General features: G+C 37.1%; 1 protein-coding gene across 1 annotated transcript in view; it reads left to right on the top strand.

Annotated features, from left to right (window-relative positions):
* The window catches only part of LOC126753371 (long-chain fatty acid transport protein 4-like), a 34,550-nt gene extending 21,666 nt beyond the window's left edge, over nt 1-12,884 (top strand). Inside the window, exons 2-4 of the mRNA XM_050464766.1 lie at nt 10,407-11,030; nt 11,090-11,291; nt 11,421-12,884. Of these exons, the coding sequence (XP_050320723.1) occupies nt 10,407-11,030; nt 11,090-11,291; nt 11,421-12,362 (1,768 nt within the window). The 3' untranslated portion in view covers nt 12,363-12,884. The remainder of the gene's footprint in view (nt 1-10,406; nt 11,031-11,089; nt 11,292-11,420) is intronic.
* The last annotated feature ends 246 nt before the right edge of the window (nt 12,885-13,130 follow it).

The following is a 13,130-nucleotide window of genomic DNA, read 5'->3' as shown; positions in this document are numbered from 1 at the left end:
CATCATTTTTGAAGAAGTACAGATCATTGTGTGATTCCATCGGCTCACACACCAGCAGTTCTTTAATCTTTTTAGGTTGCTCTTCGTCCCAAATGCGGCAATTTTGCTTATTTTCATAGTCATTGAGCCAGAAATGGGCATCATCGCTGAACAAAATTTGACCCGAAAAAGTGCGATCTCCTTAGAACTTTTCAAGAGCACATAGATCGAGATGTCGCTTGGAAAGGTTGGACGGCTTCAGTTCTTGCACAAGCTGTATTTTGTAAGCTTTCAATTTAAGATCTCGACGAAGTCGTTCCATATGCCAGTCCGAGTTGCTGCGAACGGCGCCGAATCGACTCTGCATGGTCTTCGTGTACACTCTCAGCAAAGGCTGCTATAGTATATTTTCTTCACTGCGTGCTGGACGTGTCATATTCGGTCGAATATTATCCAATTATGTTTGCTGGGTCTTAAGATGGTGTTGCGAATAGTACGCTCAGTAGGCCGATTATATTGACCATAAGTTGAGCGAAGCACGCGAAACAGATTCTTTACAGAACGTGAATTTTCGTAATAAAATTGAACGATTTGTAAACGTTGTTCAGACATAAGTCTTTCCATGATGAAATGCCCAACAATACTGAACAAAATAAACATGACAGCTTGACACAAAGGCTTTTGTAAAAATTATCTCTACTTGGATCACTCGTGAAATACACACAAAAATGATCAGCGTGACGAGCTGAGTGGAACTAGCCATGTCTTACTCTTTGTAAATATGCGAAATAGTACTTCAGTTTTCGAGATACCGATCTGAAACTTTACACATGCGCTTTTCTCTTCAAGAAGTTGCACATTTGTCGGAATCCCCGATATCGGACCTCCATAGCAGAGAGCTGCCAAACTGATCGATCAAAGTCTAGTTCTTTAATGGAGAATTGTTTTAATTTATGAAGAGTGTTATAGTTCGGTGCAACTGTAGTTAAGGTTTCTTCTTTGTTTTTTAACAGTACAAATTAAATTTTTTTTTAATAATTATGCTTGAAAGTCAAAGTCAATACAATATTAATATTATATATGTATTAAGCAAAAATGTATGCTGCTAACTTATACTATTATTACTGTTGAATTTAAATAAAAGCTTTTCTGCCAGTTTCCTATTATTAAATTTTTTCTCTCTAAAGAATAATTTTCTCTCTTAATTTTTGTCAACTTCTTGCATTTTTCGCTTACACTTTAGTTTGCATTGAAAAAAGCAAAAAATCGACCCAATGCGCTTAAGATTATTTCGACCTTTAAACATATTTTACTGTTATACATACTTACATACAGTCATATTCATGTTATGGAGGTTTTCTGTGCCATAAAGTCACACTGAGATCTATATTTCTGCTTTACTCACCACTTTTTTGTGTGAAACTGGTTTTTGCGCATTTCGTGCAGTTTTCTTGCAGTATCTGGCTGCTTGACTGTTGATTATGTCGGAGTTTGCTGGTTCGGTTATGAAAATCGCCGAAAAGCAGTGTGTTATGCTGCAGCAACCTTGGCGAAGTTGAGGCGAATTTGTTTGAATGTGAATTTGTTTAAATATTAATACATAAGTTTAAATAACTATATATATGTATATGTACATATATTCCTCTGTATATATGCTAAGTGGCTAACTCAATACGGACTCGGTTATACTTATTCTAAAAAAACATATTTTTTTCTCTTCATTTTCTTCAAATATTAGCATTATATTTATAAATATTAGCAGGAAGTAAATTTCCACTCAAACAAAAAAAAAAATATTATGAAAATTGCATGCAAAGAAGACTTAGAGTGCAAAACCATTTGCAAATAATACATCAATATTCTCTTTCAATTTAATTACAATTGCTTGCGGTAATTAGAGAAATAATATGTGGTTTGCTGCTTTATAGGCAATTCCAGATATACATATGTATTTTCATGTGATTGACTTTAAGTGCATCTTCGTTGTATTTGTCATGTGTTTACATAAAAATAAGGAAATGCGTTAAATTCGGCTGCACCGAAGCTTTAATACCCTTTCAAAAAAAAAAAAAAGTGTGCAGACAAGAAATCGATTTTGATCGTCCAGTTTGTATGACTGCTATATGCTCCAGTAGTCCGTTCTGAACAATGTGTTGGGAGATTGTAGCGTTACTTTGGGGAATAATCTACCCTAAATTTCGTCAAGAAAATTTATCAAATGAAAAAGTTTTCCATACAAGAGCTTTATATTTATTCTTCGTTGTAACCATTACGTCGGACAATAATTAATGCCAAATATCGCGAAGTTGTCTTGTTAAATAAAAAAGTATTCCCTAAATAAACTTCATATTGATCATTCAGTTTTTATGGAAGATAAAGCATGATCCGTTTCGAGGTTCCCTTCTTTTTTTAAAGGAAAAACACAGAAACTTCTTGACTGGTAACTGGCGAATGACACGCGTGATGTTTTGCTCCAAGGTCTGAATTGAAGCGGGATTGTGCGCATAGTGTCTGGGCTTTACATATCCCCACAGGAAAAAGTCTATCGGTGTGATATCACACGATCTTGGTGGCCAATCGATCGGCCATAAACTTGAAATTATTTGCTTACTGAAGTGTTCTGTCAATAAATCCGTTGATTGATGCGATGTGTGGGAAGTGGCGTCGTCTTGTTGTACGAGTAAACACCTGTCACTGAGGTCACGAGCTTCAATTTTAGACATCAAATAGTCGGCTATCAAGTCGTGATAACCGTCGCCATTGACGGTTACGTTCTCACCGGCATAATTTTTGAGGAAATAAGAACCGATCGTCCCACCGACTCATAAACCACACCAAACCATTGTTTTTTCTTCAAATGCTGCAATTTTTCTTGTTTACATGCTCATGGAGCTCGAAATGAGCCTGAACGCTGAACAAAAGAGCCCATAGAGCGATGTGATGTCGATTGGGAACTTCAAGCGGTTTCAGTTCTTGCAAAAGCTGTATTTGGTACGCTTTCAATTTAAAATCTCGACGTAAAATGCGCCAATTTGCTCCATACGTCAGTCCGAATCGCGCCGAATCGACTCTCTACAGTCTTTGTGTACACTCTACGGCTGCTATATTTTCTTCACTGCGTGCTGGACGTCGTCAATTCGGTCGAATATTATTGAATGCTGGGTCTCAAGATGGGTGTTGGTGTTGCGAATAGTACGCTCAGTAGGCGGATTATGTTGACAATCAGTTGAGCAATGTGCGCTAAACACCTTCTTTACAGAACGTGAATTTTCGTAATGAAGTAACAATGGCGATAAAAAGTTGACAAAATGGTGGTGCTTTTTTTACTTTGAATCTTACCCAAAATTTTGGTAATTTTTGGCTTTGTTATTTGGTGAAAAATGCTTTTAATTAAACTTATGGACTGGTTTGAACTGAGCGGCTACCCTTTAAATGGCTGTAGTAGCCTTGACAGACGGCAGCGGTAATCCGGATTAACTGCGCACTTAATCAGATCCAAATTTGTAGGTGACAGACGGCGTTGCGTTTTGAAAGGTATAAACAGCTCATTGTCCTTTTTATAATATTTTCAATGAAAATTAATAGAAGATAAACATCACGGTTGTTATCCGACCAATTTTTACCAAACCATTTTTTATTACAAAAACATATCAACACATTACTTTTAAAAATGGATCATAACATAGAAGTTTTATTGATATTATATTGAGAATTTGATAAACAGCTGTCAGGGTTGATTGTATTTCATTCACAATAGATGAAAATTGGCCATTTTTAACAATGTTGCCAACGAAAATCTCACAAACTCCCTAAAATTTTGAGAGTTATTTTTGGATTCAGCATATTTTGTAACTTCTGAATAAAAAAATGCTATTAATCTTATTTTAACGCTGCCGTCTGTCAATGCTATAACTCGTAAACTGTTTGAGGCATCGTGTTGAAATTTTAGTACGTTATTTTTAAAGGTATAAACTATCGAAAAAGCAGTTTGATATGACAGTTAAAAGCTATAGTTATCCGATCGGAAATTCTAGAGTTACCTTTTCATACAAGAACTCGATTTTGATCGGTCAGTTTGTATGACAACTTTATACTTAGTGGTCCGAGCTGAACAATATATTCGGGGATTGTAGCATTTCCATACTAAATTTCATGAATATATGTAAAAAAAAAAAAAAACTATATAAGAAATATTTTCATCTGGTTGTAACAAACTTAATATACTCTGTTCAGGGTATAAAAATATATATACCTATATATACATACATAAGTTGATATAATATATATAGTACATACATATGTATATATTTTAGCTTATAAGCACACATTTGCATATTAAATTTCAATTTGTTATATGCCTCTCTATAATACCCACAGTCATATAATTCTATAACCACAATATCAATCCATGAATCCATTGGTATACCGGTAGTTGATTTGATTACTTGTTACGCTTTCCATTTTTTTTTTTAATTTTTTCTTTACCGGTAGACCGGAAAAATTATTGAATTAGCATTTTACAAGTATACTCGTATATGAGTTACATATTATGCAATGACGTGTGGTTGATTGCAGCAATATAAATATCTAGCTTTATTGATGTATTTACATATTTAAACATATTGCTGTTGTAAAAAACTCTTCTGCTCGATCAAAGTTTCGCACTCAATTGAGCGCGCTGAGTAAACAGTGCAATGTAACGAATACGAGTACTAACGATGTTCAATAAAAGTCAACTGAGGGATCATAATATTAGTTATAAGGAAGATACTTAGCCGGTGCACTTAAAAGCATGTGTCTCATAGGTTATGTTTGTTCTAAAAAAAAATATGAATTTAATACTAGTGGCGCCGCCTATATAGTTTTGGGTCAATAGCATTATCAACCCTGTTAAAGTAATACCATTGCGATAAATATATAATTTTTCCAGTTTCGTGAAAATATTTCTTTTAGGTGCCTGCACAATATCATATGTACTAGGTTAGTTGCGCAACAGGTACCATTAAATACTCTTCACTTTATTAACATTATGGAGGCTTTAAATCGAGACGGGCTTAAAGGAAGTTATCAAGATAGCATTAGAGCGATTTCCATGCTGCTATCCAGAGTACACGAGCAATTGTCTGCTGAAGATTTGACACAACATCAGTTTGGCAAACTGACGGTGTTATCGAATCTTACACCTCATGGTCCTTAAAAGCTTTGGATGCCTGTTATAACTCTTAGGCTATTTTTGGAATAGCCTTACGAAACCAAAGGTCCGTGTTACTTTATAATTGAAAAAACTACACCGCTGATAAGCCGACGTGAAAGGAAACCTCTTTTTGTTGTAGACTGAGAATATATGAAAGGTCTACTCTTGGCCCTGACTTATGCTCTTCTTCTTCACTGACGTAGAAACCGCTTATGCGGTTCTAGTAGGGTTAGCAACAGCTTGCCAGTCGTTTCTTCTTTTCGCTATTTGGCGCCAATTCGAGATACCAAGTGCAGCCAGGTCATTCTCCATTTGATCTCTCCAACGGAGTGGAGGTCTTCCTCTGCTTCCACCGAGGGTACTGAATCGAAAACCTTCAAAGCTGGAGTTTTCTCTTCCAACCGGACAACATGTCCTAGCCAGCGCAGCCGCTATCTCTTCATTCGCTGAACTATGTCAATGTCGCTGTATATCTCGTTGGCAATGCGCAAAGAACCATAAACCTTCCGCAAATCCTTACTCGAACACCCTTAAGATCAACTCATCCGATGATGCCATTGCCTATGCTTCTGCACCGTATAGCAGAACGGGGTTGGTGCGTGACTTGTAGAATTTGGTCTTTGTTCGTCGAGAGAAGACTTTACTTATCAATTGCCTACTTAGTCCGAATTAGTACCTGTTGGAGAGAGTTATTATGCATTGGATTTCGAGGCTGACGTTGTTGTTGGTGCTAGTGATGGTTCCAAGGTAGATGAAATTATATACGACTTCGAAGTTATGACTGTCAACAGTGACGTGGAGCCAAGTCGCGAATACGAAGACTGTCTGTTTGACGACAGGTAATATTTCTTTTTCGCTTCTTTGTCCAACTTGAGGAAAGCAGAACTAATGGCACGGTTGTGTCCACAGATATGGATGTCATCGGCGTACGCCAGCTGTTGTACACTCTTGTCGAAGATTGTACCTTCTCTATGCAGCCCTGCAACTCGAATTTTTTTTACAGCAGTCGATTTAAGAAGTCACACGATATGTAATCGTCTTCTCTGAAACCTCGTTTGGTATCGAACGTTTCGGAGAGGTCCTTCTCGATCCTGACAGAATATTTGGTATTGCTCAACGTCAGTTTACACAGCGGTATTAGTTTTGCGGGGTTGGATTTCTTTCTACTAGAAATAATGTTTCCTTTGATAATTACATATACTCAAAATTCTCGGTAAGATACAGAGATCGTTTCGTCTTGTACTTCCTTCTTGTATTCCTTCACAATTCACTTCTCAGTACTTCTTTCTTCTATTCCAACTGAATTATCTATTATTGAAATTGGTTGCCTTACCTGATTTGTGATAAACTGCGGCACATTTCGTGGATAATAGGTTGTCAAAAAGGTCTTGCGGTATTTTCGATAGTTGGCGCTGAAAGCGCGTAGTTCTAGTTTTATTCGTCGCATCGGGTCATGCTTTACCTTTTTGGAAAGCTCATTTGACGCGCTAACACGTGTTTGATTGATTGTCGTTTCTTTTAAGTTGTTCGTGAGTTATAGCGTCGCAAACATGGAGCAAAATAAAGAGAAAATACAGCATATTTTACAGTACTACTACGCAAAAATGCATCTCAAGCCGCCAATAAAACTTGTGCAGTTTATGGACCCGATACAGTTTCCATTTCCACCGCACAACGATGGTTTCAACGCTTTTCGTTGTGGTGTAGAGGTGGTCGAAGATGCGCCACACTCCGGAAGGCCTGTCGTCGAAAATTGCGATAAAATCGCTGAATTGATCGAAAGAGACCGGCATAGTAGCAGCCGTAGCATCAGCACCATTATATAGTGAGATATATGTAGATGTTTATTCCTTTAATTAGCGCTAAGTGTGTCTTAAGTGTAATCACCCGACCAAAAAGTCAATTTTTTGTGCTTTAATTTTCCCTCTCCTCAGTAACAGTAAAAATAACAGTAATAAAACCTTGTACTATATGAAGTACATATACTTAAACATTTTCAAGTTCCTTTACATCCGACCTAAGTTTATTTTATATAGATTTTTTTATAGCTTTCTACACTCATTAACGATGCAATTTATTTATTTATATTTTAAGCATTCACTTTCAATGGCGGCAGTCATTGACCTATATGACACACATACATATTAATGTAATTTATGTAGGTACATTAGATTTTATAGTACACACATACATATCTACCTACAAAACTGTAGATAATCAGAAAGCGTTACACATTAACCACTTAAAGATTTATATGTTTATATGAAGGTATGTATACTGTGTGTATGTCGCCGTTAGGTGAATGTACTTGTGAATGACTACTTATCTAAAGTAAATACGAAATTATTGAGTTCGAAATGCATTGCCCTGCAATAAATCGTGTAAGTATTATAATAATGTCTGTAATAAAATAGTTTCATAAAAAAATTGAATGGTTTCTTTGAAATAAATTATATTACTATATATTGCACATGCTTATGGTGAATTATGGGTTCACACTTAAGCCACAATGCCATCTCTCGTCAAGCAATATCGAATATGTCACCGACTGCAATAAATCTCCTCGCAAAAATAAACAGAATCTAATTATTCTTTTTTTCACTTATTTCAATGGCGTATAACGTTTTTTGTCAAATTTATATGATTGCTGTTTCTAACATATAGTATTACTCAATCTCTCGTAATATATTGATTTGGTCGAATTCCCAGCCTAATGTTGTAGAGTGTAATAATTCAAGGCTCGCACCATATTTTGCCTCTCCAACTGCCATTTCATACAGAAAAAACAACGGTTGGTGTGGTTAGCTTAGGGGCGGTGGAATCATCGGTCCATATTTCTTCAAAAATTATGTCGGTGAGAACGTAACCGTCAATGGCTACCATTATCGCGCCACGATAACCGACTATTTGATGACTGAAATTGAACTCGCAATTAGGCGACATTTGGTTTCAACAAAACTTCCCACACAACGCATCAATCAATGGATTTATTGAGAAACCGGAACAATGGATTTATTGAGATAATACTTCGGTGAGCAGATAATTTCACGTTTTGGGTCGGTCGATTGGCCAGCAAGATCGTATGATATCACATCGTTGGACATTTTCCCTGCGGAGATATGTAAAGTTTAAAGTCTATGCGGACAATCTCGGTTGGATTCACGCCTTGGAGCGAATCATCACGCATGTCATTAGGCAGCTGCCTGTCGAAATGATCGAAGGAGTCATCGAAAGGTGGACGCAACGGATGGACCATCTGAGACGTAGCCAAAAAAATTTCTTTCTAATAATAAACATTCGCCATTAAATACAAAGATTCTGTGTTTTTTCTTTAAAAAAAGTATTCAACCTCGAAATGAATCACCCTTTAGAACATCAAAATCTTCAAAAAAAAATCAAAATATGGAACTAAAACTATCTTCTAGTTGGTTTAATCAGATGAAGAATAGTGAAGATGATTTTTTTTTAGTTGGAATATGATATATGAGAAAGTCTTACCTCTAAGGCGGGGATTATATTCCAAACTTATGTTAATAATGTATATCCTAACATACAATTTGATCAAATTTAACGCGGACGGACGAAATTTAAATAGTTTCACGAATTTAATTACAAATCTATATTATCGCCTTCAAAATCTGTGTCAGCTCCTCAGCCAAAATACAAGCATCCCAACGCATACTCCAATTTTCCATACACTTGCTATAACTTCGATTGGAATGGTCTTCAGTGGATTTCAGCGATTTTTGTATTTTTACTCGGTTTCTGCTCATGCTTAGAGCTCCATTCGCTAAATTGTTGTACAGTTTCGACGTTATATTCAAAAACTAACGTCTCCTCATTAGTAATGATGCGTTTGATGTACTCGTATGTAAGGTCCTCAGCTATGTTATCAAACGTCGTTCTTGCAAAAGATTTTGGTACGAGTTAACGAAAATGTGTTGAGTTGATCCTTAAGTGCTGTCTGTCTGATACCAACACGACGATTTTTAAGCAAATTTTTTCATGATATCGTCAATAACAGATGTGGATGGTCAACTCCGATGTGGCAAGTTTTCGAATACTTTACGATCTTCACTGAATGCCTTGTGTCACTCAAATACTTGTATTCGTGATAAAGGAGACTCCGTTCTGCGACATTTTCCGGCCGTCGTCGGGATTCCGCTGGATTTTCCATTGGTTTTGAACTAATTTTTTGATAGTAGTGTAGTAAGTATATCCCGTCCAATGGATACAAGTGAAGGGTTGAGTCTAAGCGGCTCTAAAAGTAAATGTCAATAAAGTGCTCATGAAATAAGAGCATTTCCTCTGCATGATGGTTGGCTATACCGTCTGGCCTCGGCCGTCAGAGTTTTGTTAGCTAGGAAGACAGGGCGCACCAATTGTAGTCCAGACAGTGGGTGTGGTTTTCAGTTGAATAGCAGAGGCTGTATGGTATGGTCGCTTCATTACCGTATGCACCGTATGGAACATAAACTATACACATAACCCAATCAGGGGCTTATTACTAATATTATTAATTTAGCAGACAAGGTCCGATATCGTCAACAAAGTATTGGAATGTAAATTTCAAATAACGGGTATGAAATAAAAAATATTTTGAAAGTTTTCCACAACTCTACATGGACTCCCGTGTAGCTGTTTCCTTAGCTTTTCTTAACTGCAAACAAATATTTACAACCATTAACGATAATCTTATCCCATAAGCAATTCGAGTAAATGTATTTGTCAAGCCTTTTAGCATGCTCCCCACTTGGGTCAACACGGATCAAAGTGCAATAATCGTATCAGCAACAAAGGGTATAAAACTGCGAAAGTTGGCAAATAGCAAATGAACGTGACAAAGCATTGCATAGGTGTTTATGACTTTTGAATGCTAATCTGACAACAAAATTCGGATAGTTTTGCGCTTAAAGCGTACGATTAAACGATTAAAGTATATTTTATTTGCGATTCCGTAACTCCTTATCGACGAAGTTTCGTTCTGCTATAAATTAGGAGTTCGCAAAAATTGTTGAGACTTTATGATCTTCAAATTTTACGGCGCGATTGTTTTGGTTATGCTAATCTAAATGATCATATCTTAGTAGAAATTAAAAAAAAAATAAGAACTAACTATTTTTAGCACTTGATTTTTGAACTAATTTTATCACATAAAATCGTATGAAAAATAGAAAAACTTTGCCCCCGAACTCTTTTTTTACGCACGCTTTTTCGTTCCCTTTCATTGCAGCGCACTCTGGGCTTACCTCAAGCTGCTGCGTCTAACCAAAAAATATGAACGTGAAAATCTCACCATCGCCGACATATTCCAAATGCAAGTCAAACAGAATCCGAATAAATATGCGATAATCAGCGAGACACAACAGTGGACCTTTCGACAATTGGATGAATTTTCAAATCGCGTTGCGAACCTCTTTCATGCACAAGGCTTTCGCAAGGGTGACGTAGTCGGCTTGCTATTAGAGAATCGCGCTGAATTCGTCGGCATTTGGTTGGGTTTGTCGAAAATCGGCGTTATCACACCATTGATCAACACCAATCAGCGTGGCCCATCACTTTTACACAGCATTACTGTGGCGCACTGTAAATCCTTGATTTTCGGTGAAGGTTTCAAAGATGCCGTAGAAGATGTACGTAATGATATACCCGCTGATGTGCCGCTTTATCAATTCAATAATGAAGCAAATGGGGAGGTAATCGCAACGGCGCGTGATATGACTACATTGCTGGAAACAGTAGAGAAACGTAAAGTAGCGACCACAGCGGATCGCGCCAATCATCATGATCGTCTGGTCTATATCTATACGTCGGGTACGACTGGATTGCCTAAGGCGGCGGTGATCTCACACGCGCGGTAGGTTTAAAGTAGTTTGTGGCTTGTAACTCTCAATTTTATACTCATAAACCTTTTAGCTATCTTTTCATTGCGGCTGGTATTAACTATACCATGGGTTTCCGTCAGGACGATATCTTCTATACACCACTACCACTCTATCACACTGCTGGCGGCATTATGAGTATGGGTCAGTCTGTTCTGTTTGGTTCTACCGTAGCGATACGCAAGAAGTTCTCCGCCTCCGGTTACTTTGCTGATTGTGTCAAATTCCAGGCAACCGTAAGTAGTAACGCCTTCTATTAAACGCTCAAAGTTTTAGGTAGGAAGCATACTCTGAAAATATTCTCTATCATATACTTTTATTAATTGAACTATAATAAAATCCATACTTTTTCCACTTATCCACAGGTCGGTCAGTACATCGGCGAGATGGCACGCTATATACTTGCTACCCCAGCATCTCCTAACGATCGCGCTCATCAAGTGCGTCTCATTTTCGGCAATGGTTTGCGCCCGCAAATCTGGCCCCAATTCGTCGAACGTTTCAATATACCCAAAGTAGGTGAATTCTATGGCGCTACGGAGGGCAATGCAAATATTATGAATAATGACAGCACAGTCGGTGCGATTGGTTTCGTCTCACGCATATTGCCGAAAATTTATCCCATCTCAATACTGCGTGCTGATCCTGATACCGGTGAACCAATACGCGGCCCCGATGGTCTCTGTCAACTGTGTGAACCCAACGAACCTGGCGTATTTATTGGTAAAATTGTTAAAGGTAATTCAGCACGTGAATTTCTCGGTTATGTGGATGAGAAAGCTTCGGCAAAGAAAATCGTACACGACGTATTTCACAAAGGTGATATGGCTTTTCTCTCCGGTGATCTTTTGGTTGCGGATGAGCGCGGTTATTTGTTCTTTAAAGATCGTACCGGCGATACGTTCCGTTGGAAGGGTGAGAATGTGTCGACTAGCGAGGTGGAGGCGCAGGTTAGCAATGTCGCAGGTTATAAGGATACTGTTGTTTACGGCGTAACCATACCACATACGGAGGGACGCGCTGGCATGGCTGCTATTTATGATCCTAACAACGAAGTGAATTTGGAGGTGTTCGCCGAGAAATTGGCGAAGGTTTTGCCTACATATGCGCGTCCACAATTTTTGCGTTTCCTCACCAAAATCGATATGACCGGCACATTTAAGTTGCGTAAAGTGGACTTGCAAAAGGAGGGTTTCGATCCTTCGAACATAAAAGATACCATTTACTATCAGACGCCAAAAGGACGCTATGAACTGCTCACACCGGAGATTTATGAAAAAATCAACTCCCACGAATTGCGTTTTTAAGCGCATTTAATCACTGTTGAAATGCGTTGCCTCTTTTGTGAGGTTATGTTTGCCTGTTTTCCAGAGTTTAAGCATTTTATATTGAAATTGAAAATTAAAAAAAAAAATTGTTACTTTAGTTTTTAGTACACACTTTGTTTACACAAAGTTTGCCAACTAAAGATCAATGATACTTTTTTATTACTTCATATACATTCATATGTAAAAATTGTTATCTTGCTGTTAGGATTAGTTGGTAGAATAATAAAATTATGTAGTATAATACTTGTAAATATAAATTGTTTACACTAGGTTCGACAAATTTCTATCGATTAAACGATAACAGTTTGATAGGAAACTATTATAACTTAAGTGTATGACGGCTAACGTATTTTCTAGCTGAATTCATTTAAAATACTATATAAGACGGTTGAGGTTTACGTACCTAAAGCTGTTAAAGACTTTACATACATAATATATATATATATTTCTAGTACGCACAAACCGATTTGGAAAATAAAATGAGATTAAAGTTTCAATAAATTTTTTATTTTTATTTATATTAATTATTTCATTAATAATCATCGAAATGTCAAGGTTTCCATTACAAAAACCAAACTATCTACTTAGCAGCATTTCTCAAAATTGTTTGATTCTGTTTATCTACATCTTTTCTGGGTGTTTGACTCAGTTATCTGGTTCTTGAGTTCTAAGAGTTGTTCAGGAGCGCCAAGTTGTTGATATTGGTTCTTTATTTCATATTAGAAATAGTCAAAATTTTATACAAAA

Source organism: Bactrocera neohumeralis, chromosome 3, assembly GCF_024586455.1.
Source record: "Bactrocera neohumeralis isolate Rockhampton chromosome 3, APGP_CSIRO_Bneo_wtdbg2-racon-allhic-juicebox.fasta_v2, whole genome shotgun sequence".
Classification (NCBI taxonomy): Eukaryota; Metazoa; Arthropoda; class Insecta; order Diptera; family Tephritidae; genus Bactrocera; species Bactrocera neohumeralis.
The sequence above is the reverse complement of the archived record's forward strand: the minus strand, read 5'-3'. Positions and strand labels throughout refer to the sequence as shown.